This window comes from Pseudophryne corroboree, chromosome 1 (genome assembly GCF_028390025.1).
Source record: "Pseudophryne corroboree isolate aPseCor3 chromosome 1, aPseCor3.hap2, whole genome shotgun sequence".
NCBI classification, from domain to species: Eukaryota; Metazoa; Chordata; class Amphibia; order Anura; family Myobatrachidae; genus Pseudophryne; species Pseudophryne corroboree.
Window position 1 is genome coordinate 382,203,697 of NC_086444.1, and position 27,165 is coordinate 382,230,861.

Consider the following 27,165-nt stretch of genomic DNA (forward strand, 5'->3'; position numbering starts at 1 on the left):
ATTTTTGTGAATTTAATTTTAAATTAAAATACTTAATACAGATTTAAAAATACTTATTTTACTAAACTATTACAGAGTTTGTGCCGCTTTAAGAACACATTGCTTATGTTGTCTTGGGTATTCATGTTTGATTCTTCTAAAAATGAAGTATACAGAAAGAAGTGTGATTTCTTCTAGGACTATTATTTGCGTGTCATGTAGTACTACTCACATAACAACTGACAAGTAGTACATATAGCAACAGAGAAAGCAATTACTTAATATTACTCATTAGTTTTATATGTGAAAAGTAAATATGAAAATATACAATATATATAGTATACACAGGTTGAGTATCCCTTATCCAAAACGCTTGGGACCAGAGGTATTTTGGATATCGTATTTTTCCGTATTTTGGAATAATTGCATACCATAGTGAGATATCATGTTGATGGGACCGAAGTCTAAGCACAGAATGCATTTGTGTTTCATATACACCTTATACACACAGCCTGAAGTCAATTTTAGCCAATATTTTTTATAACTTTGTGCATTAAACAAAGTGTGTCTGCATTCACACAATTTATTTATGTTTCATATACACCTTATACACACAGCCTGAAGGTCATTTAATACAATATTTTTAATAACTTTGTGTATTAAACAAAGTTTGTGTACATTGAGCCATCAAAAAACAAAGGTTTCACTATTTCACTCTCACTCAAAAAAAGTCCGTATTTCGGAATATTCCGTATTTTGGAATATTTGGATATACTCAACCTGTGTGTGTGTGTGTGTATATGTGTATATGTATGTATATATATATATATATATATATATATATATATATATATATATATATATATATATATAAATTAAAATAGTAATGAAAGGCAGCAAATTAGGCAGTCAAAATATATTGCAATAAGGATGCATGTTGCAATAAGTATGAATAGAAAGTGTATGCATTGCTGTAACAATGTACTGTACGTCAGAATATTATGGTCCTTTGCACTATAAGAAGTTATAAAGGTAGTTTGTGTTTTTATTTTGTTTCTTCCTCAGAATGAATGAACTGGGCATTTATCCGGAAGAGAAAAAAGTATATTTTGGCCAATTGCTAGGCATGTGTGACCAGATTAGCTTTCCTCTTGGTGAGTATCGATACCATCTGTAACTGTCCATCTATTATAGATACTCTTTCTAATATGTTATGAAGCCCATACACTTGTACAATATAGCATTCCATCCTTCGATTTCGATCGCATCTGTGCGATCATTTGCATGATTGCATGCACATATTGAGCACCCTGTGACGCGATGCGCGGGCACGCTGCTCGAATATCGCATTGCAAAATAGTAGGTGCTGCACTTAATATTTATCTCACCGCAGTGCGATTGCATGTGTTTTTACAACACATGCGATATATCGCACTGCGATGGGCATCCGCCGGGAGCGGCACTTGGCGGTGAGGTGCCCATCACGTGATTACCATGCGATCTATCACATGATCGCATGGTAATCACTTGGGCAGTTCAGGTGCGATGAAATCGCACCTTAACTGCCGGTGCGATGCCACGCGATGTCGCGGGGCATCGCACAAATGTATGGGCACCATTAGTTTTAGTATATTATGCTGTACATTTACTGTTTACTAACCAGGGGACTAAATGTGCTCCATTTAGTCCCATGACTAAAATCAAAGGTGCCGTTTTATCTTTTCACATACATTTTACATTATCTCTAATCCCTTTCTTAGCCATACTTATTAGCCATTCCTAACCAATAACGACAATCTGGTACTAATCTGTGAATACTTCACTGATCAATAGGTCTGACTATAAACTGTCTACCATTTACGGTTCCTAACTATGTACCATAAAATCTCTTATTGTCTTCCATGTTCCTATTTAAGTTATTGTTATTAGATATTGGGAGGACAATAATAAGAGTTGGGGTAGTGCTAGACATGCCCCTCAATGTAAAGTATCTTTTTGAGTTTCCTTAGGTGCACACCAACGGAATGTGCTGTGCACTCCAATTGACAATGATTACATAGTTATGCAAATTCTACTGTATGTAGAAAACTATTTCTGTTAAAAAAACTAAAAACACAAAAAAAAACATAGTTTAGGATCTGATTAACATAGATTGGCAAATGTAATAGCCTTGGAGAGTGATAAATTGGAGTGGGATTAAGTACCTGCCAATCAGCTCCTAACTGCCATGTTACAGGCTGTGTTTCCAAGGCTTAGTACATCTGTCACATGATTTTCTTCCTCTATTGTTTGGAAAGTATATTGTTCTCAATATGTCTGTTTTAATGACAGGACAAGCTGGCTATCCGGTTTACAAGTATGTTCCCTATGGACCTGTAAATGAGGTTCTGCCGTACCTGTCCAGGAGAGCGCAGGAGAACCGCGGCATCATGAAAGGGGCTTTCCGAGAGCGGGAGCTCCTCTGGCGGGAGTTCAAAACACGACTGTTCTCTGGAAACCTATTCTACACTCCCAGATTCTAGAAACCCCTCAGCCTTGAGGGACACACTGACAAGGATTAGTTTTACAATGCTGTTTTGTGTTGTTGTGTACTAGTACACCCACAGCATTTATATTCTTTTAAATGGAACGCCAATGCTGTTGTGGTTTTAAACCAAACATTTATGGTCTTCATCTGTAGATGCAACCCCTGTTTTGTGGACAATAAGAACCGAGATTACTTTCCATATCTATTTTAGAAACTAAACTTGACTGTTGAAGCAATCTCCAGCGTGTTATAGAGAACAGTTTGCTTCCACGTATAGTTTTGTCCTTGATGAGCAGAAGTGCAGATGTTATTTTCCTCTTAATCGTTATCTACATATTTAACAAATAATACTGGAAATAGTTTAATATGTCTGTGAAATATAAATATATATATATATATTATTTTTTATTTTTTTTATTTTGGGGTCCATATTGGTGGGGATACTAGAAATACATTAATATTCCATATGTAAGCATTGGGGGATCCGTAGAATATATCATTTAGCTAGTATCCTATTGCTTATGGTAGTTCATCAAGATTGTTTGCAGTTGGCTCAGACTGTTTATTTCTAAGATTTTGGTGGCAGACATTTTTAGGGCTTACCCAGTAGGATTGCAGGATGTGCTGACCCACAGCGACCAGCCCGAGTCATTCTTCTGGCACAGTTTGGAAGCTGGGCTAAATCACATTTGTGTACATTGGAGCAGTCCCTTAAATAAGCCTGTGTGTGATGCATAGCTGTGACTTGTACTGTAGGAGGCTTCAACAATTAAGATTTATCTTCTTATAAGTAAAATCTCAAGAGGCAGCATCTCATTAGGTCTTATTGGAAATTGTAGAAGTAGATTGTTTTATGGATATGTTACATTGAGAAATGTAATGTGCGCCACAATTTTATATATATTTTATTTTTTATTTGATCCTAGCAACCAGCTTTCATCAATCAACTGCAGGAAGACACTGCTTGCAACGGCCTTGATTTTATTATCATGATGTTATCAGCAGCCTGCCTTGGGTTCCCCTTCGAAGGAAATCCTTAACAATATTTTAGTTCTTCTAAATATCGATACATAAAACAATTTATAGATTGCCTGACAGATGTCCAAAGTGTATGCAGTGATTAGCATAATTGTTTGGCTCCACGGCCTGTTAACAGTTGTATGGATCAAATTTAAAGAAAAAAAAATTCAGACAAGAAAGCGATTACTTGTCAGCCTTTTAATATGCAATTCTAATTGGAGGCTGTGCAGTTGTAATGAAGGGGAATTTGGTTTTAGGCTTGACTCCCTTTGCCAGAGAGATTTAAATGCAAAATTTGCACTAAACCATAGCAACCAATAGGGTACATATTTTCTTTGTCTAATCTTCAGTAGATTGGGGGAAAAGAGATATTTGTTGTTGTTGCAGATCAGGCTTAGGGGCCCATTTATCAACGAATGATAACTCCGTTGTGAATGATGACACTTGTATATGATAAATGGTGCTTCAGCCAATCGGCTCCCAACTGTAATTTTTCAAACACATAACAGGAGCAGAACACTTGACTGTTAGGAGCTGATTGGCTGGAGCACCATTTGCAATATAAAATGAGTTTTATCATTCACAACGAGTTTTATTACTCGTTGATAAATGAGCCCCTTAGTCTTTGATGTAAAATATACACTGCCAGTGAAGCCAAAGGGAAAGTAAATATATTATTTCTAAGAAAAGTGCAATTAAAAATACTTTGTGTGGGGAAGAAATATAAAGTTATTTTACAGTTTCCTTTATCTGAGCTACAACGGTCTATTCTGAAATATACCAGTAGTCATAATGTCAAAACTGGTAACCAAAGTATAAAGTATTTTCTCCCTTAGGTCAAAATGCAAATTTGAGTTTATGAAACTGAATAAAGTATTTATTTTGTATTGAACTGCTGCAGATGGAATATATTAGTATTATGTATTTTTGTATGGAAATATGTTTCACTGGAAAGGAAATGGAATTAAGATAGTTGCTGGGTTTTTTTTATTTGCAGAACTATATAACAATCCATGCAGTTTCATCATTAAGTAGTATTTTCAATAATAAATGTAATTTATCAATTAATTAAATGTTGCCCTTATTGAACTATTTTTGTATATGAAATAGATTGTTTTGATCTTCAGATACCATTGAATATGCTGTTTTAGTCTAGTTTTGTTATATTTCATTGCTGTAGTAAGATTTCCGCTATTACAAAATCATGTATTCAACTGATGTTTTAACACAGGGGTCTCAAACTGAAGGAAGCATGAGGACCACATAAGGACAACTACATTTGACTGGGAGCTGCTTCACTTCAAATTGTGTCCCATTTTGTCTCATCCACCCACCAGTATACTGTTTATATTTTTAGATATTTTCTGTCCCATGCCCCCTCCATCACACGCACACGCGCACACACACACACACACACACAATGTAAAGATCTCATTCTAGTGATTTTTGTCCAGTTTAATATACAACCCCCCCATTGTATATTTCCCCCACTATAAAAAAATATATATATATGTGTATGTGTATATATATATATATATATATATATATATATATATAGAGAGAGAGATATATATATATATATATTTATATATATATATATATATTTAGTAGGACCTGATAAAAAGACTGGTGCCCCATCTCTATAATCACCACACTCCCACAGGCCACATTTGAGACCTCTGCAATAGCACAAAGCTACAGTATTTACATTCTAGAAAGGTGCCATGTGGTTGGTTCATGTTTTTCTGTGTTGTGATTGCACTAGTATTTTAGAATTACCTGTACAGTGTATTAAATGATTCATAAAGCTGGCACTCCATTAACTGCTTTGGAATATTCTCCTAAAGGCCCAATTTATCAAGCGTTGGAGAGTGATAAATTGCATGCTGATAAAGTACCAACCAACCAGCTCCTGTCATGTGACAGGCTGTGTGTGAAAAATGACAGTTAGGAGCGGATTGCTTGGTATTTTATCACTGTGCAATTTATCACTCTCCAAGGCTTGATCAACTTGGGCCAAAATGAGGCTGTGTGAAGATGTTTTTGAGTGAGGTACGTACTTTCTATTCTTTTTAAATGCTGGGATATCTGATCATGCCTAAGTTACAGGAGGTCCATTTACAAATTATAGAAGAAAAAGCACCTTAACTTGTGTATTACTACTGATTAAATGTATATCTTTCGTATTTACATTTTTTTGTGCCAACTAATAAAGTACTTTTCAGCCTGTACATAAGCACTTATGTATATTTCAGGATCTGCACAAGTCACTGTGATAACAACTTTCTAAGAACTGAAGTTTATGCTTCCAGCTTAAAAACCACTATTTCCAACATCCACGTGACCAGCGCCTCACGCTACTGTTCTGTGCTGCCTAGAGAGCTGTCCCTGTCCTTGATTGCCTTATTTTCCCATCCTCACATCATTCAGCTGCTCTGTCCACACTACCACAATTGCATAAGTTGACAGGTCACATAATCAGCATCCTCTCATCAATCTGCAACACTCAATACTGATGTGAACTCTCCAAAGATCTCATTGGTTAGAAGTACTTAATAATACTAATTATAAATAATAATAATAAATAAATAAATAATAGATGTGCTGCAGATAAATACTGATAAAGAAAACCTGCTGGCTTGCATACTAAAAAAAGATTGCTCCATAATAATAGACCCAAAATCTGTAACCTCACTTGCAAAGCTAGGGGCTTTATCCAAGTATTAACTGTGGCTTAAACCACTGAAGCTAGAACATGTGGAAGGTTTAAAAATTGAACATGTCCCTGTCATTCCAAATGCACCACTCTTCCAAACTCTGATTTAACCCTTTCAGTGCCACAGTCATAAATTATGTCACGGCAGTTCTGTGCCCAAAAAGTATTCATGTTCATTATTTTGCTTAGAGTTGAATTTTGGAGAGGTGTTTTAAAGTTTTTTTCGTTTACTTAATTTTACTTGGTATATTGACTGCAGCACAATAATTTGTTTGTGGGTGACTAAAAAAATTAAGAAACAGTAATTACAGATCAGAACAGAGTTCCTATATATAATTGTATTGTCGCACAAATGTCTAAAAGTATCCATTGTAATGTGTGGTTAACTAGGATCAGAACAACCCCTTGTGTTATCGATCTTCATTTTCTACTTCTTCCCCCAAAATAGAACAATTTGCATCCAATTTCAGGAGGTGACTGTGCTGATTTGTGGTGAAGCGGTGACTGGATTATTAGTGTGATGTTCATGGGGAAAGCTGCATGTAGAATGGACAGGGTCTTGATGTACAAGCAACCAGGAAACCACAGATTGAGAGCTGGCTAGTAGAAGGAGCTGGGGCTACCAGGAGCACTGAGTAATGTGCTACTTATTTCAAACTGACGTGGGAAGATGGTCTGTCTTGAATTAAAGCACATTGCCCTCACACTTCCATCTTGTTTTAAATTGTCTTTGATCACTCAAAAAAAACTGTAGCAAGAGTAGACACAAGTAGATTACTACATAAACTTATAGCTGCCTTGGACTCTCCCTTTATACTAGATGAGCAATCAGACTAAAATAAAATGGTCCCCATTGGAAGCTATAATGATAAATAGGATTGTAGACACAGCCAGGCTTCCCGTTGTTTGCATCAGCAGAGGGGGCAGCACTAGTGGTCAGACACACTTTACATTTGCATGGTCAGTGCGGTGTGCAGGGCTCCCTAGAATAGGAGCCCATATCTTCACTGATGTAACTGAGCCAGGATATATATAGTTACATAGATGCCATTATTACACAGGTCATAGGCAATGTACAGACAGTAATACAAACTGACATATATAGTGGCAGATGCTCAATTAGCTTCGTGATATCACTCAGGTGATTGCAAGGGAGGGGTATTTGTAATCAAGAAAAAAAGCATTTGTTTTCCCCAGCACCCTGAATGATATCAGTAACCAGATTTTAATCCCACACAATATTAAAATTCAGAGATCTGTTACATATATTTGCGCAAATGTATGATTAAGCCCCCAAGCCGCATCAAGGCCTCTCTGTATATTTGGGGTCCCTTGCACTATATCTAGGTGCAGGGTGCGGTACCCCAAAAATCAGCATAAGCCAGAAAGCCCAGGGCAGCATACAGTACCAGTGAAAAACTATAGTGTTAATAAATTAGTGTTAGGAAGCCGAAGCTATGTACTGAAAGTGATACAAAAAATGAGATGTAATTAAAATAATGAAGAAATAGTGTTAGTAAAGAAATTAGTAAGTGATGCGTGTTAATACCATCCAGCCCAGCCAATCCAGAGGCACTGCACACCACACCTCCATTACCCAAATCTGGGTCTATGATTACCCAGCAAAGAGCCACATAATAATGGCTCCTTACTTAATACAGTGTGCCGCACACGAGGCGGGGGGTCACCCGAAGAAGGGGACGAAGGCGACGACGGTAGATTCCGTGTTTAATCTGTCGGACTATCGATTAAGTCAGAGGTTCCCAAACTGTATGCCGTGACTCCCTGGGGTGCCTCAGGACACTTGCAGGGGTGCCCTGGGTTGATGGTCCAGGACCAATTCAAATTATTCATGGTCAATATAATAGGCAAAACCAGTGCTGGTGGCTGCCAGTCATATAATATGTGGCCAAACAGAAGCAAATCTTGTCCCTCACCACACAACTGACCCTAAGGATGACATGTAAACACGATCTACTTAATGTAATATTTCTTTCTAAATTTCTCAATAAGAAATTTTTGGCCTAGGGGTGCTGTGAAAAAAATTCTGATATTCTAGGGCGCCGTGATTCAAAAAAGTTTGGAAACCACTGGATTAAGTGATTCTGAAATAGCACTTTTGTCGAAAGGTTTGACATTTGTTCCGACAACCAAGCATAGTAAATTCCAAAACACCGTTGAACTATATAGATTTAGTCGTAATCTTAGATTAAAGGAATTTTTTAGTGATAAACCAGCGGACACCAATGTATGGTGTTCAAACCCAATGTCCTCAAATGCTAGTATTAAAACATTTACACGTATTGTCCAGAAGGACATTAATGACTGTCGGGTTCCGAAAATGTATGATAACCTGTCCCCTGATGAGCGAAATGCCTTGAAGAAATTACGAGATAATCCCAATATAGTTATCTGCCCAGCGGACAAGGAGGGAGCGGTGGTGGTCCAGAACTGGACCGATTACGATAGTGAAATTCTATCACAATTGTCTGATCCTAATACCTGAAATTAGATTACAACCCGGTAATAGGGATCAAATCCCAGGTTGATGGTTCTTTGAAACGAGGACTGGAGAGTGGATGGTTAGACCAGGAGTTATACGCTTATCTTACGGTTGATCACCCAAAATGCCCTATTATCTATACCCTCCCCAAGGTGCATAAAACCTTAAACAAGCCACCGGGGAGGCCTATCATAGCGGCAGAGGGGTCCGTGCTTCAACCGTTAGCTATTTATATCGATAGTATACTTCAACCAATAGTATTAGAAAGTAAGAGTCATATTCGGGACTCGAACGACTTTTTTGATGTTATTCGGGCCTTCACTCTGCTAGATGAAACACTGGTATTGGCTACAATGGACGTGTGTTCCCTATACACAATTATTCCGCATGATCAGGGTCTGGAGGCAGTGACCATTGCCCTACACAGGTCTGCTAATCTTAAACAGCCCATTGAGTATATCTTGGAGTTGGTCAGGCTTGTTTTGAGTCTGAATCACTTTTCATATAAGGATTCATTTTTTATGCAGAAATCAGGGACGGCCATGGGCTCAAACCTGGCCCCATCCTACGCCAATTTATATATGACACAATATGAAGAAACATATATCCGAAATACTGTAAATTTATACGTTTGTATAAACGATTCATTGACAATGTGTTTATATTATGGGCGGGCTCTGAACAGACTTTTGTCAATATGGTGGAGGATTTAAATCAGCTGGCGAATCCGGTTAGGTTACATACACTGTATCGACTGAGGAGATCTGTTTCTTGGATATCAAGATAGTAGTCAGAGAGAGGAGATTAGTGACCACTCTCTTCCGGAAGGCTACTGATCGTAATACTACATTGTTGGCCAGTAGTCACCACCCCCCATCGTTAAAAGATAATTTGCCGGTATCAGTTCCTCAGGGTCATGCGTATAAACTCTGAGACAGGGGCAATGGATGCACAACTTGCAAAGATGACTGCCAGATTCGTTGAGCGGGGTTACAAGCGTAGGGTCCTCAAGGGATGCCTAAGGAAGGCCACAATGATATTTAAAGGTGAAGGTAGGGCTAGACGAGCTAATACTAACAGAATGACATTTTCCACCAAGTACAATGGGATGTCTGGCTGTGTTCAGAGATCTATTAATAAGCACTGGCCTATTGTGACCTCTGACACTGCATTGCCCTTCACTAATATGCCTAGACCAATGATGGCGTTTGGTAGGGGACCGAATTTGAAACAGCTTCTGATGCGCCCTACGGTGTTTCCTGGCGATACCTCCGATAAGACCCTTATCATGAAAAAAGAAACCTGGATGCTTCCCCTGTACTCAAGTTGACTAAAATGAGCATGCCGATATGTTATAACATTTATGTGTTGATTTGTTTATTCGTTTTTACACTGTTCTATACAAATATTGAATGTATTACCCCAGTGTCACACCTCACAGAAATGTATTTGGATTGCAACACATTATATATATATATGGGGATGCTCTGTCCAGTATGGAGTTTGTGTTTTGACAGCATGTTTCCCATACATATTCTTGTGGGTGTGGATTTTTATTTTTTGTAAATAAACTATCTGTGTGATTTATGGTCCGTTGATTATATGCATGAATTGCTCTATGTAACATTTGGAATATTGTATTGACATCTATGCACATAATATTTATTTGAAATGCTAATCTTTGAAGTATAGATACAGTGGGCAGGACCGATGTGGACTATGCCGCACAATAAGTCCTATTGCTGCGTGATGTTTGAATATTAAATATGAGGGACTATATATATATATATATATATATATATATATATATATATATATATATATATATATAATGTCATCTGTCTTTAAATATTCTTCACTATTTATTAATATTTAGATTAATTTAAAGTCCCAGTGAGCTAAGCCCAGTGGGTATACTGCTAAGGAGTTTTGCATTAGTGTGGACCTTGTCTGCCAGGACAGTTGCGATTATTTGTGGTTTTACTCCGAAGGCGCAGTAAGCGTATGTAGTGAGTGTCTATCTAGCAGGAACTGGTGCGTCTCACCTTTTATCTGGTGGAACGCATGTTACGCTTCCGGTCTGTGGAACGCATGACGCGTCCCGGACCATGCCAGCAGATGTGCTTCCGGTCTGTGGGACGCAGAGCGCGTCCCGGACCGTTGTGTTTAGCGGTTGAGCCTAGTGTATTGGAAGGCGGCAGGCCTGAGAGCGATACTACCTGGAGGTGGGGAGGCCACTCCAGTGTATGTTTTGTTATGTGGATATTGACTTTTTGATGAGTACAGTGAGCGGAAGTGATGTCGTGTCCACTTCCAGGTACTTGGGGTTATAACCCCCGGCGCTGAGACAGTGTTTGTGGAGCCATGTGCAATGTGACTGCTTGACATCGGCTATGTGAGTACCTACATTCTAGTGGTCATGACTATTGTCTTAAAGGTTATATTCCAGGTGGTTGACAGCAAAATTGTATATTGTTTTTTATTTTAGTGATCTGTTTGACCTACTTCGGAATTAATTAAGTGGCCAGTCTGGACACATTTATACTTGAATGACCACCTGCACATAGTGAGTAGTTAGAGATTATTGTGTCTATGCATTGCCTTATTGTATACTCCTATAGTCACTAGCTTTGCTCCCCTTTTGTTTATAGGGAGAGTAACAAGAGAGCAGCATATTAAGAATTAACAAGCTGATTAATGTGGAAGCACGGCTACCGGAGTATGTAGTCACTTGTGAACTGTTTTTGAGTTAAATTAAGTGATGTTTCTTCTCCCTATTCCTCTGATATTTTATATACCGTATTTTTCGGACCATAAGACGCACTTTTTCTCCCCAAAAATGTGGGGGGAAAAGTACATGCGTCTTATGGTCCGAATAGAGCAATAAAGACCTTATGGAGCGCTCTCAATGCGCTGGGTGGGAGCGCAGTGGGTGGGAGAGGCAGCAGTTATCAGGTGCGGGTAGCGGCGGGTCCTGTCTGCTGATGCTGCTTTGCCGTCATCTCAGAGCCCGTCATCTGAGAGCGCCGGCATCACGTGACTCCTCCGCTCCCTCCCCTCACCTCCTCCGATTCCTTCCTCAGAGTAGAGTGCTTTGGGCAGCGTAAACTGACAGGCTGTGACAGGCAATAAAGTGAGTCCCCCCGCTCTCCCCCCCCTCACCACTTCCTTTCTCAGAGCCTGTAAAGCAGATGTCTGTGTCTACAGTATAGATTGTAAGCTTGCAGCAGGGCCCTCTTACCTCCAAGTCTGTCTGTTGTTACCCAATTTGTTTTATCTCTGTTTACAATTGTAAAGCGCAAAGGAATTTGCTGCGCTATATAAGACAATGTAACAGAATCTATTTGGTTCAGAATATTTTTTTTTCCTGTTTTCCTCCTCTAAAAACTAGGTGCGTCTTATGGTCAGGTGCGTCTTATGGTCCGAAAAATACGGTATATCGATTCTAGATGCATTTGGGCCGCCCACCTGTTGATTGGATAGGTGTTATTTGGACATCTCCCAAAGAGATTTGTCTATGTAAGCCTTTTTGTAAATTGAATTCACATGGGTGGTCACTGCAGCATTGTATTTTTACCCACTGGGCTTAAGGTATATCTGATGAGTGCACTGTGAGCGCGCTTTGAGCAATTAAGAAGTATTTAATTCGCAACAATGGGGCCTGGGAGGCACTAAGTGTGTTTGTATGTTTTATATCTTTTCTAGATCTCTACTGATGTTATTACATGTACGTCTGTAAAAATTGTTTGAACCTCACCGAATCTGCCTATCTTGAAAAAGACCCAGATATGGGGTCGAAACGTCGATCAAGGGCGAGTTGGTGCAACAGATTATCCAACTATTAAACTATGAATATTTTATGAGATTTAACTTTCTGTATGTTTTTCTTGATTGTGAGTGCCCCTTCCACTTTTGTGGAACTCCAGTTTTGTATTTGTGGCTGACTTTGTCAGTTTCACTGGGTGCACCCAAAATATGTGTTTATGTATTTTGATGTGAGTGCGGATTTCCAATGATATATATATATATATATATATATATATATATATATATATATATATATATATATATATATACACACACACAGAGAGAAAACCACAGCACTCGCCACCCCAGAAGCGGGGTACAGCTATGCACTTACCACTCACAGGGTGGGGTGCATGTAACACAGCACTCTCCACCACAAAAGCAGAGTACACAGCTGTATTTACCACTCACAGGGCGGGGTGCATGTAGCCCATGACCACATCGCTCAAATAAACACAAACAAAAAACCCAGCACTCACCAAAGTAAGCTCACTTATCCTCAACAATTCAATAAATAATGTTGTAACAGCAGTGAAGTAGTCAGGTTTTAAGACTCTGTGATAGTGTAGGACCTGCATAAAGATGGGGTACCTTGGAGATCGGTATGCAGGCTTCCGTGCATTGGCCAATCCACTAACTAAACCCCCATCATTTATTTATTTAATTGTTGAGGATAAGTGAGCTTACTTTGGTGAGTATATATATATATATATATATATATATATATATATATTCTTCATTAATTTAATTACATCTAATTTTTTGTATCACTTTCTGTATGTAGCTTTGGCTTCCTAACACTCATTTATTAACACTATAGTGTTTTCGCTGGTATGCTGCCCTGGGCATTCTGGCTTATGCTGATTTTTGGGGTACCGCACCCTGCATCTAGATATAGCGCTAAGGATCTCCAATATATAGAGAGGCCTTGACACGGCTTGGGGGCTTATTCCTTACTTATTCATACATTTGCGCTAATATATGTAACCAAGATCTCTGAATTCTAATATTGTGTGTGATTTAAATCTGGTTAGTGGTCTCATTCAGGGTGCTGGGGGAAACAAAATGCTTTTTTTCTTGCTTAGAAATACCCCTCCCTTGCAAGCACCTGAGTGATATCACTAAACTAATTGAGCATCTGCCACTGTATATGTCTGTTTTGAGAGGCAGAAAGGATCTTGCATTAGGAGGAGGTGCAGGTCCTGATATGCCATATGGAGAATTATGGGGTTGCTCTAAAGTAGGTAGCTCTTAGCTTAGATATATTTAGTAAGGAGCCATTATCATGTGGCTGTTTGCTAGCTAATCATAGACCCAGATTGGGGTAATGGAGGTGTGGGGTGCAGTGCCTCTGGATTGGCTGGGCTGGATTGCTCTAGTGTGGCATATCTTTACATTCTATTAACACTTATCACTTACTAATTTCTTTACTAACACTATTTCTTCATTATTTTAACTACATCTAATTTTTTGTATCACTCTCTGTATACTTCCTAACACTAATTTATTAACACTATAGTTTTTTCACTGGTGTGCTACCCTGGGCTTTCTGGCTTATGCTGATTTTTGGGGTACCGCACCCTGCACCTAGATATAGCGCTAGGGACCCCAAATATACAGAGATGCCTTGATGTGGCTTGGGGGCCTATTCATACATTTGCGCAATATATGTAACCGAGATCTCTGAATTCTAATATTGTGTGGGATTTAAATCTGGTTAGTGGTATCATTCAGGGTGCTGGGGGAAACAAAATGACCTTTTTTACTTGCTTAGTAATACAAACTGGGCTGCATGATGCAAAACGTACAGTAAAATGATTCGCACCTTAGCTACGGACTATCACAAGTTAACTGCATATGGCAGGATTACCCATTAGGCATTGTGCGCACCAGTAGCTCATATGAGAGGATGTGCATGACAGATATTATATGTTAGATAATATTTCTGTCCTGAATCCCAGGTCCCCTGTCAATGTAGGATTACTTTACTTGCAGGCCCCAGGAGAGCCATAGTTTATGCATCGGGGTTATACAGTATGTAGTTCTTTACTAATCTATTAAACTGTTATTTAGAGTCACAATGAACAGGCCGAACCTCTAGAGTAGTTGTGTATTATTTTGCCAGGAGATATTGTTGATTAAAAAATAACAGCAGGCTGTACAACATAGGGGAATAAATCCAAAGGTTACTGCGCCATAAGCTGAAGGTAAAGGACAAGTGCAAATAGATTTCCAGTGTCATGTAAACCGATATTAAAGGTTTAGCTGTAGAAAACCGTTCTCTGTTATCTCCAGTAAGACTCTGGCTTTCATTGCTTTAATAGTTCAGAAGCCAAAGATTACTTTTTGTCATGAGCTGAGGTACATTTAACACAGGCAATATTTTAGCAAGGTCGTGGCTCCAGTGCCTTTATAGAAGCATATTTATTATAGAATATGAGCTAGCAATGATTCCTATACTAAAAGGGACAACATGTTATGCAGTCATTGGCTTGCTAACGAGTAGTACACAGGCAATATCAGATGGTGGCATCATTGATAATCATATATTCCTTTTAAGACTTCAGCACTTCATATAATTATGTACATAATTTCAACCTGTAACACTGACATTATGTTATAGCAGGGCTGGCCAAACCAGTCCTCGAGATCTACCAACAGTTCACATTTTCCAGACCACCTAGCTGGTGCACAGGTGTAGTAATTACTAATTAAGATGTGCTGCATTCATTCCTAACTGACAATTCTACAGATCTCCAGGAGGCCTGGAAAACATGAACTGTTGGTAGATCTCGAGGACCGGTTTGGCCAGCCCTGTGTTATAGGATATACCTTTATAGTGCATGGTCTAACAATTCCCAGCAATTTAGAAATCCTGTACATCAATATTTAAGTTGCTGAGTGTGGGCTTATTTAAGCGGAGATAATGCAAAAAGCAACCAGATTCTAGCTACTATCTTCTAGAAGGTGCTAGATCAATAAGTAGCATGTGGTTGCTATGGGCAACGTTTCCACTTCTATAAACCCACACGTTACTAAATGTACCCCTGTGTCTGTTTTCAAATTATTGCAATATGTGTGGTTGAGAAGTTTCCAACTGGACAAAAAAACTAAACAAAACTAACCAAAATCTGTATTGGCATACTGGGCCTAAACTAAATGTACAGGTATTTGCTAGTGGAAATACTTGAACCAATTGGCCGATTCAGTATAAAAATTATATATTTAGACTTAATTTTAAATAAATTACAAGATAACAATCCGCTAAATTTGGGAAAGTTAGTAATTCTTGAGAGAGTTCACACCAGGGCCGTAACTAGGGGTTGGCAAGTGGTACAATTGCGCTGAGAGCAGCACCGCTGTTGTGCTGCGGCACCTGCATGCAACTTGCAGAGCTGCCTGAGGTATCAATAGAGCCGAGGGCCCCACCCCAAGGGCATGATGTCATGTTGTGCCGAATTTAGACCTCATGGGGCCCTAGGCAAGATACTGGTTTGAGGCACCTTCCCTCAAACAATCCGTTCCGAACTGTGAGCAGCATTGAAGAATATCTTGGCGCGTGTCCAATCTACCGATAATCACTCTGTTTTGTAAACATTGACATAACGTACAAATTTGAATCTGGCCCTAGATCTTTTGTAAATAGACTTAAAACCTGTGTCGCATTTAAAGTAAACCGACTGCCCACATATGTGGATGAAAATAGGATTTTGCTACCTACCGGTAAATCCTTTTCTCTTAGTCCGTAGAGGTTGCTGGGGTCACATCAAGAACCATGGGGCATAGACGGGATCCGCAGGAGACATGGGCACTTTAAGACTTTGAATGGGTGTGAACTGGCTCCTCCCTCTATGCCCCTCCTCCAGACTCCAGTTATAGGAACTGTGCCCAGGAGCCGGACATTTCGAGGAAAGGATTTATTGTTAAGCCACGGTGAACATCTTACCAGCTCACACCTCAAGCATGCTGCAGAACGTGGCATTCCACAGAATACAAGCCAACGGCATGAACAATTGCAGCTCCTGGCTGACAAGAAATGTAACACAACGTGTGTAACCACAAATAATCACTGCAGATATAGTACGCACTGGGACGGGCGCCCAGCCTCCTCTATGGACTAAGAGAAAAGGATTTACCGGTAGGTATCAAAATCCTATTTTCTCATACGTCCTAGAGGATGCTGGGGTCACATCAAGAACCATGGGGTTATACCAAAGCTCTAGAATTGGCGAGAGAGTGCGGACGACTCTGCAGTACCGAATAACCAAACGTGAGGTCAACCTCGGCCAAGGTATTAAACTGTATTACTTAGCCAAATTGTTTGCTAAAAGGCTGCTCGGCAAAGTTGTAATACCGAGACTCCCCGGTCAACCGCCCCGGACGAGCCCACCTTTCTAGTAGAAAGGGCCTTCACCTATTTCGGTAACGGCAATCCTGTCGTGAGATGAGCATGCTGAATCGTACCACCGATCCAGGTGGAGGTACTGGGCGGTGACTGGAACGACTTACCTGCTTGTTTGATGACGATTTCTGGGGACGCCTGGCTATCTTCTGTTAACTTGCCTTTGAACATCTTTTGGATGGTGAGAGTCCACTACCTGCCCATGTTTAAGTTTTTAATTATGTTTTAAATAAATGGTGTTACACTATTTGGAGCCCTTTTTCCTTACATATCCACTGGGAGTATATCGGGGAGAACCGTAACTTTCAGGAGGATGAGGAATTAAAGCCATTTGTTCTACTACGACAGTGACCATTGTTCTATATCTAAGAGACATATTCTGTGCCCTTAAAACTTCTACCAAATGGTGAGAGTCCATAAAATATCTATTTTTATCTATACATCTATTTAACGTTATCACACTATTTGGAGCTTTTCTTTCCCATATATACATCCACTTTGAGTGTATCTGGGAGGATCTGGACCTTTGGGTGAAGTGTGAGCAGGAAACGATGGATCAGATGCAACAGTGATTGACTTCATATCAAAGCATTATTTATCCATCCTTGGGTACGAGTCCAGCTTTATTGAGTTTCCAACTCTGCTTTATCTTCATGGAAGATCAAATAAGGTCTCTTGTGAGACCAGGCCGCTAACTCAGACACTCGCCTTGCATATGCCAAGGCCAACCTGACGACCACTTTCCAATTGAGGAAATTCACTCCTCCTTACTTAAAGGTTCAAACCAATGTGATTGAAGGAAAAAAAACAAAGAAAGTGACCACCAGTGGCGCTACCGTTAAATAAAAAGAAATGCTTACACATATGTATAGAAAAGTTGGGTAATTGTCATTTCATATACAATTACCCAACTTTTCTATACATATGTGTAAGCATTTCTTTTTATTTAACGGTAGCGCCACTGGTGGTCACTTTCTTTGTTTTTTTGCTACACTTAGGGGTTTGGTGAAGGCTCCTTGTGTGACCACACGGGCTGCTACTGTTGGTTTGCAAGCGCATTTCTGAGGATAACTCTTTGTATACAATGTGATTGAAGGAACTGCAACACCCCAGTAAGATCCCATGGTGCCACTGGGGCACAAATGGAGGTTGGATGTGCAACACGCCCTTCACGACAGTCTGAACTTCTGGAAGGGAGTCCAATTTATTCTAAAAGAAACCCGCTGAGGCCGATTTTAATTGAGCCCAAGTTTAGGCCCGCATACAGACCTGCTTGTAGAAAAATGGAGAAAACGTCCTAGCTGAAAACTCTGCCGTAGGAGTCTTCTTGGATTCACACCAAGAAACCTATTTCCTCCAATACGGTAGTAATGTTTAGACGTTACCCCTTTTCTAGCCCGAATAAGTGTGGAGAACTAATTCCGTGGGAATACCCTTACGGGCTAGGATTTTGGCGGTCCACCGCCATGTCGTCATAGCCGCGGTAAGACCTAATACACGCATGGCCCCTGTCGCAACAGGTCCTCGCGCAAAGGAAAAAGCCAGGGATCTCCTATGAGTAATTCCTGAGATCTGGATACCAAGCTCTCCTTGGCCAGTCTAGGACCATGAGGCTCGCTCGAATTTCTTTTTTATGATCCCAGAACTTTTGGAACGATGGGAATACATATACCGACTGAAAACACCCACGGTGTCACCAGTGCATTCACTGTTCCTGTTTGAGGGTCCCTTGACCTGGAACTCTGAAGCTTCTTGTTGAGACGGGATGCCATCATTCCTACTTGAGGAAATCCCAACGACATGTCACCTTTTCGAAGACTACTTGAGGAGGTCTCCCCTCTCCTGGATGGAGATCGTGTCTGCTGAGGAAGTCTGCTTCTCAGTTGTCCACTCTTGGAACAAACATTGCCGACAGAGCGCTTGTATGTTTTTCCGCCCAGCGGAAAACCCCTGTGGTTTCTGCCATTGCTGTTCTGCTTTTCGTCTGTAGAAAACCATTGAAAATGGCCCTTAACTCTAGACCGTTTATGTGGTGACAAGTTTCCTAACTTGACCATCTTCCTTGGAAGTTTTCCCCCTGTGTGACTGCACCCTGCCTCGGAGGCTTGCATCCGTGGTCGCTAGGATCCAGTCCTGGATCTCGAACCTGCGCCCCTCTAGGAGGTGAGAACTGCGCAGCCACCACAGGAGTGAGATTACGGTCTTGGAAGACAGGATTATCCTTCGGTGAATGTGTAGGTGGGAACCGGACCACTTGTCCAACAGGCCGCACTGGAACACCCTGGCATGGAACCTGCCAAACTGAGTGGCCTCGTAGGCCGCAACCATCTTTTCCAGCAACCGAATATATTGATGAATTGACACTCTCTTGCTGGTCTCGGAATTTTTTTGACCAGACTCTGGATCTCCAGAGCCTTTTCCCCTGGAAGAAAAAACTCTCTGTAGTTCTGTGTCTAGTATTATTCCCAAAACCGACAACCGCGTCGTTGGGACCAACAGTGATTCCGGCAAGTTCAGGAGTCAACCATGTTGTTGAAGAACTGTCAGGAGAGTGCAATGTTTTGCACCAACTGGTTCCTTGACCTCGCCGTTATCAGGAGACCGTCCCAGTACGGGAAAATTGTTGCTCCTTACTAGCAACGGAGAACCATCATTACCGCCATCACCCAGGTAAAAATCCTTGGAGCCGTGGACAGACCGAACGGCAACGCCTGAAATTGGTAATGACAACCCTGAATTGCAAACCTCAGGTAAGCCTAATGAGGAGAAAAATGTAATTAGGCCTCCGTCCTTTTTCCAGATTGGAAATCACTGCCCTTAGAGATTCCATCTAGGATTTGGGTTTGTCTGACCGAGCCGCCTGGCTTCGGGACAACGAAGAGGCTTGAATAAAAACCTTCTCCCTGTTGTGACGGGGGAAACCAGGCCAATGATCTGATCCTGATACAACCTTTGTATTGCGTCACATACTACCTCCCCGTCCGGAGGAGAATCAGTCATTTGAAAAATTGGTGAGGGGAAACGTCTGGAAACTCCAGTATGTACCCTTGGGACACTATTCGTAAAAACTCCCGGGTCCAGGTCCGTTCCAGGACTGACTGAAGAGTTTTAGACGTGGCCCCACCAGTGTGGGCTCCCGCAAGAGAGTCCCAGCATCATGCGGTGGATGTGGCAGAAAACAGAGGATGATCTCTTCTCCTGTGATCTTGAAGAGGTTGAGGACCTCTTCCCTTTTCTCCTCCCTCTACCTGCAAAGAAAGAGGAATCTGTATCTATTGGGCTGAAATGACTGCATCCGACAATGATGTGTCATCATCCGTAGTGAGGGAACATAGGGCAAGAAGGCGGATTTACCAGTGGCTGGTTTGGTGACGGCCTAGTTAATTTAATCTAACTAGGCCGTCACCAAACCAGGCTTCACCTTCATAGGGAAGAGACTCCCCTTCTTCTCGGAGTCAGCATCAGCATTGCATTGGTGAATCCACAACGCCCTCCTAGCAGAGACCGCCATGGAATTGGCCTGTGAACCCAAGAGTCCTATATCCCTTGCAGTCGCACAAAAGTATACTGCAGTGTCCTTGATATGACCCAACATAAGGAGTATCCCATCTCTCCCCAGGGTATCTACATCGGATGACAAGGTACCCGACCATATATGAATACTACTACTCCCCCATGCGCATGTAATGGCAGGACTAACTAACGTAGTTGTGGACATATAACTAGAATATAACGTAGCTTTCTGCATACGATCCACTGTATTTGTGACAGGGCCCCACGCAGAACAGGGGGCGACTCCCACTTTATTCTGTCCGCGGCGGGAAAAGAAATAAACAATCAGAATTCTCATGAGGATTTGAAACCATCTTGTCAGGGCTGACCCAGACTTTATCACACAGGGCTCTCAGCACATGAGGAGGAACGATAGATAGATAGATAGATATATATATATATATATATCTATCTATCTATCTCCACACATAGACCCTTCTGTCAGGAACAGCCAGAGTCCTCCGTGACATCTTTAATGTGCACTACTCATGTACTGAATGCTTTTTTTTTTTTTTTTTTTTTTGGCGGATCTAATCAGGAAACATTATGGTCGACATAGGAAACAGTATCCGTGTCGATATCATGGGGTAGTAACTGGGCAAAATAACATTTTTGTGACCCTGAGGGGTCTGAGGGAAATATAGCTATGAACATGACATCCTCCATAGATATTTCTACGTCTGTGTTTGGGACACAGAGTTATTTAACCTTAATATATATGTATGTATGTGTGTATATATATAATATATATATATATATATATATATATATATATATATATATATATATATATACACACAGAGGAAAAACCACAGCACTCACCACACCAGAAGCGGGGCACAGCTATGCACTTACCACTCACAGGGTGGGGTGCATGTAACACTGCACTCTCCACCACAGAAGCGGGGTACACAGCTGTACTTACCACTCACAGGGCGGGGTGCATGTAGCCCATGACCACATCGCTCTAATAAATACAAACAGAGAACCCAGCACTCACCAAAGTAAACTCACTTATCCTCAACAATTCAATAAATAAATTATGGGGGTTTAGTTGGTGGATTGGCCAATGCACGGAAGCCTGCATACCGATTTTCAAGGTACCCCACCTTCATGCAGGTCCTACACTATCACAGAGTCTTAAAACCTGACTACTTCACTGCTGCATCATCTGCCTGCTAGATGTAATGTGTACCTGCCACAGACTTTATGGCTTTTAAAGATACACTAGTCACCTATTGCACTGGCTCAAAGATGATTGCTAAAGAACAGCTGAGACAGGTTCAGGATAATAAAGTCCACACAGGGGTAGGTGGCAGGCAGATGATGCAGCAGTGAAGTAGTCAGGTTTTAAGACTCTGTGATAGTGTAGGACCTGCATGAAGGTGGGGTACCTTGAAAATCGGTATGCAGGCTTCCGTGCATTGGCCAATCCACCAACTAAACCCCCATCATTTATTTATTGAATTGTTGAGGATAAGTGAGTTTACTTAGGTGAGTGCTGGGTTCTCTGTTTGTGTATATATATATATATATATATATATATATATAGCAGGTATGGACCGGCACTCCTCTTGATGGCCACTCGTGACCCTGGTGCCTCCTGATAACAATTGTGTAGAATCCCAATAAAGATGACAGCGGCACTCAGGGTTTTGTAAACATGCAAAAATTGTATTCAAACGTGTCTGTCTATTCACGTTTGAATACAATTTTTGCATGTTTACAAAACCCTGAGTGCCGCTGTCATCTTTATTGGGATTCTATATATATACCCTTTCTCATATGTACATTTTTTACCCAGTCAGATATTGGTAGTGCCTACATGGCCACCCACACACGTTTCTGTCCCTGATATCGTTTTCTCTTGGGAAAAACATTCAGCCACCGACGTGTCGACACACATGTTCCAAGTACCACCAGGAGTCGGCAGTGCCGACTGGGTCACTCCCACAGACGTTTGTGGGAGGAGCACTCAGCCTCAGACATGCCGACACACCGGGCATATAGGGGACAGACCCACAGTAAAGTCTGTCAGAGACACACACCGGAAGATTGCCAGCCCACAACCAGTGCCTAATCACCGGTTCTGAAACACTAAGGAATGCCCCAGACCTGCAGCGCTTTTATATTATATAAATAATATATATATATATATATATATATATATATATATATACTGCTGTGTGCCCCCCCGCCCCCCCCCATTTTGTACCCTGATATTTATTCAGAAGTGTGAGGAAGGACCAGCGTGTCTGCATAGAAAATGGCGCTGAGCTGTGTGAGCTGAGAGGACTAAGCCCCGCCCCCTCAATGGTGCGCTTCAGTCCCGCTTTTTTCAACTAAATCTTTATACCAGCGGGGATTAGGACAGTGCCTAGGCACCTAAGTCCCCTCTTGCCAGTCTTATTTTTTATGTTTATATGCTGCCCAGGGCGCCGCCCCCCCCCCCCCCCGCGCCCTGTAGTGCTGTTGTGTGTGGGAGCATGGCGCGCAGCGTGCGATCGCTGTGCGATACCTCATAAGCCGTCACTGAAGTCTTCTTTTCTTCTTCTACTCACCTGGCTTCTGGCTCTGCAAGGGGTGTGACGGCCGGCTCTGGGAATGAGCCCCTAGGCGTACCTAGTGATCAAACCCTCAGGAGCTAATGGTGTCCTGTAGCCAAAGAAGCAGAGCCTTGAAACTCACAGAAGTAGGTCTGACTTCTCTCCCCTAAGTCCCACGAAGCAGGGAGTCTGTTGCCAGCAGTTCTCCCTGAACATATAAAACCTAACATAAAGTCTTTTCAGAGAAACTCAGTAGAGCTCCTCAGTGTGCATCCAGTCTGTCTGGGCACAGATTCTAAACTGGAGTCTGGAGGAGGGGCATAGAGGGAGGAGCCAGTTCACACCCATTCAAAGTCTTAAAGTGCCCATGTCTCCTGCGGATCTCGTCTATACCCCATGGTTCTTGATGTGACCCCAGCATCCTCTAGGACGTATGAGAAACCATTTTATGTGTCTAAACATTTCTCATTCTATCAAAGAATATCCCTTAACATTGTCCCTACTAGTCCCTAGTAAATCGATAGGCTGCATTCTCAGGAGTATTTGGTCAGGACCTAGGTGTATAGATGACTGTGTATGGAAGACTGCAATTCCACCTTACACAGCAGTTGAAAACTGTATAGCCTGGGTCTGAATCTACACAAAGATATTTAGGTAAATCCAGGATGCTATGCATTCCTTCCCTAATCCTGACCATAATTTAACCCTAATCCTAAACCTCACACTAACCCAAACAGCTAAAACCTTCACCAACCCTAATACCATAACCCAAACCCCTAAACTAATCCTTATACCCAAACCACTACATCAACCCTAATCCCTAAGTGGGGAGACCATCAGTTGATTCAGATTCAGACGAGTAGCTGGAAATAAAAGTCTCTGGGCCTATAACCTCCAAAACCTTGTCTCGATCGCTGTCCTTGAAAAGACCGTGCGTTACCACCTTCACCAGACAACCATTTGTAAACAATGTCACTGATAGTCAGATTCAACTATCTCAGTTCTATATTTGTCAACCTGCATTTGTAACTTTTCCAACCATTTCTCGGAATCCGAACCCGCCCGAACTTCAGGTTTTTTTACACGGGGCCGAGCGACTCGGATCTTCCCGCCTTGCTCGGTTAACCCGAGCGCGCCCGAACGTCATCATCCCGCTGTCGGATTCTCGCGAGGCTCGTATTCTATCACGAGACTCGGAATCTATATAAGGAGCCGCGCGTTGCCGCCATTTTCACACGTGTATTGATATTGATAGGGAGAGGACGTGGCTGGCGTCCTCTCCGTTTAGACTAGAGTACTAGAGAGAGACACAAATTTTGGGGAGCATATTATTAGGAGGAGTACTACTTGCTGCTGATAGTGTGACCAGTGACCACCAGTTTAATCCGTTCTCTGCCTGAAAAAAAAGATACACAGTGTGACACAGTCACATACCATATCTGTGCTCAGCCCAGTGTGCTGCATCATATGTAATACTGTATATCATTATCTGACTGTGCTGAGTGCTCACTGCTCACACAGCTTAATTGTGGGGGAGACTGGGGAGCAGTTATAGCAGGAGTACATATTTTAAGTACAGTGAGTGCACACTTTTGCTGCCAGAGTGCCACTGCCAGTGTGACTGACCAGTGACCACTGACCACAAGTATTGTGATTGTCTGCTGACCACCAGTATATTGTGATTGTCTGCCTGAAAAAGTTAAACACTCGTCGTGTGGTGTTTTTATAAACGCATTCTGCAGACAGTGTCCAGCAGGTCCGTCATTACATAATATATACCTGTCCGGCTGCAGTACTAGTGTGATATATATATATTTTAATTTTATCTCATTATCATCCAGTCTATATTAGCAGCAGACACAGTACGGTAGTCCACGGCTGTAGCTGCCTCTGTGTCGGCAGTCGCTCGTCCATCCATAATTGTATACCACCTACCCGTGTTTTTTTTTTTTTTCTATCTTCTTGATACTAGTAGCTTATTTTAGGAGTCTGCAGTGCTGAGTCTGACAGACAGTGTCCAGCAGGTCCGTCATTACATAATATATACCTGTCCGGCTGCAGTACTAGTGTGATATATATATATATTTTAATTTTATCTCATTATCATCCAGTCTATATTAGCAGCAGACACAGTACGGTAGTCCATGGCTGTAGCTACCTCTGTGTCGGCAGTCGCTCGTCCATCCATAATTGTATACCTCCTACCCGTGTTTTTTTTTTTCTCTATCTTCTTGATACTAGTAGCTTACTTTAGGAGTCTGCAGTGCTGACAGACAGTGTCCAGCAGGTCCGTCATTACATAATATATACCTGTCCGGCTGCAGTACTAGTGTGATATATATATATATATTTTAATTTTATCTCATTATCATCCAGTCTATATTAGCAGCAGACACAGTACGGTAGTCCACGGCTGTAGCTACCTCTGTGTCGGCAGTCGCTCGTCATCCATAAGTATACTAGTATCCATCCATCTCCATTGTTTACCTGAGGTGCCTTTTAGTTGTGCCTATTAAAATATGCGTCATGTGCTGTTTGGGGAGTATTTTTTTGAGGGGCCATCCTGCGTGACACTGCAGTGCCACTCCTAGATGGGCCAGGTGTTTGTGTCGGCCACTAGGGTCGCTTATCTTACTCACACAGCTACCTCATTGCGCCTCTTTTTTTCTTTGCGTCATGTGCTGTTTGGGGAGTGTTTTTTGGAAGGGCCATCCTGCGTGACACTGCAGTGCCACTCCTAGATGGGCCTGGTGTTTGTGTCGGCCACTAGGGTCGCTTAGCTTACTCACACAGCTACCTCATTGCGCCTCTTTTTTTCTTTGCGTCATGTGCTGTTTGGGGAGTGTTTTTTGGAAGGGCCATCCTGCGTGACACTGCAGTGCCACTCCTAGATGGGCCAGGTGTTTGTGTCGGCCACTAGGGTCGCTTAGCTTAGTCATCCAGCGACCTCGGTGCAAATTTTAGGACTAAAAATAATATTGTGAGGTGTGAGGTGTTCAGAATAGATTGGAAATGAGTGGAAATTATGGTTTTTGAGGTTAATAATACTTTGGGATCAAAATGACCCCCAAATTCTATGATTTAAGCAGTTTTTTTAGTGTTTTTTGAAAAAAACAGCCGAATCCAAAACACACCCGAATCCGACAAAAAAAATTCGGTGAGGTTTTGCCAAAACGCGGTTGAACCCAAAACACGGCCGCGGAACCGAACCCAAAACCAAAACACAAAACCCGAAAAATTTCAAGTGCACATCTCTAGTTATATGTACCCAAGCAATCAACTACATTGAATTATGTGTGTGCGGCTTCAACTACATTGTGTGTGTGTGTGTGTGTGTGTGTGTGTGTGTGTGTGTATGTATGTGTGTATATAAAAAAGGGGAAGGCAAAGGTGCCTAATAGTGCATCAACCCAAACCACTTTAGTTTCAGTGATATTAGATATTACCACACGTGCCAAATAGAACGCCCTAGGAAAAACCTATATGAGCTAACAGCACATTGTGATAGTAGATCCCTGAACCGTCCTCAGGACTCCAAATGTACATTAGTGACCCAATAATAAAATATACAGTATATTTATTTATTTATTTTAAAAAGGAAAATTTAATATACATACAAAAATAGTTAGCGTACATTAAAAATGTGCACAGATTTTTAGTCAGTGCATAACAGGCTTATCTGATCAAAGATAAATCAGTTCACAAATCCCCAAGCAGGAGTAACCGTGCCTCAGCGCGTTTCGTCCTTCAACAGTTCAGTAGGACTTCATCAGAAGGACGAACTGTTGAAGGACGAAATGTGTTATATTCATAACAAACACCAACCACCTTTCTAAAGATATAAAGTAAAGCACTGATATAATTACCAAATGAAGTTAAAAACATGAAATGTATATAGTCTACGTACAACCTGACGTATGTAGTGTTTACTCAAGCTGTACTTTATAACTACCGTCTCATCTCCCAGCTCCCTTGCCTCTCCAAGCTACTTGAGAAACTTGCCTACACTCCCCACACACTTTATTAACTCATACAACTTATTGGACCCACGTCAGTCAGATTTTCGTTTCCAACACTCCACAGAGACAGCACTGACTAAAGTAGTGAATGATC

At 41.4% G+C, this 27,165-nt stretch overlaps 1 protein-coding gene across 1 annotated transcript in view; it reads left to right on the top strand.

Annotated features, from left to right (window-relative positions):
• PRODH (proline dehydrogenase 1) overlaps positions 1-5,762 on the top strand; it is a 231,562-nt gene extending 225,800 nt beyond the window's left edge. Inside the window, exons 13-14 of the mRNA XM_063913160.1 lie at positions 1,045-1,133; positions 2,311-5,762. Of these exons, the coding sequence (XP_063769230.1) occupies positions 1,045-1,133; positions 2,311-2,501 (280 nt within the window). The 3' untranslated portion in view covers positions 2,502-5,762. The remainder of the gene's footprint in view (positions 1-1,044; positions 1,134-2,310) is intronic.
• Positions 5,763-27,165: the final 21,403 nt, after the last annotated feature.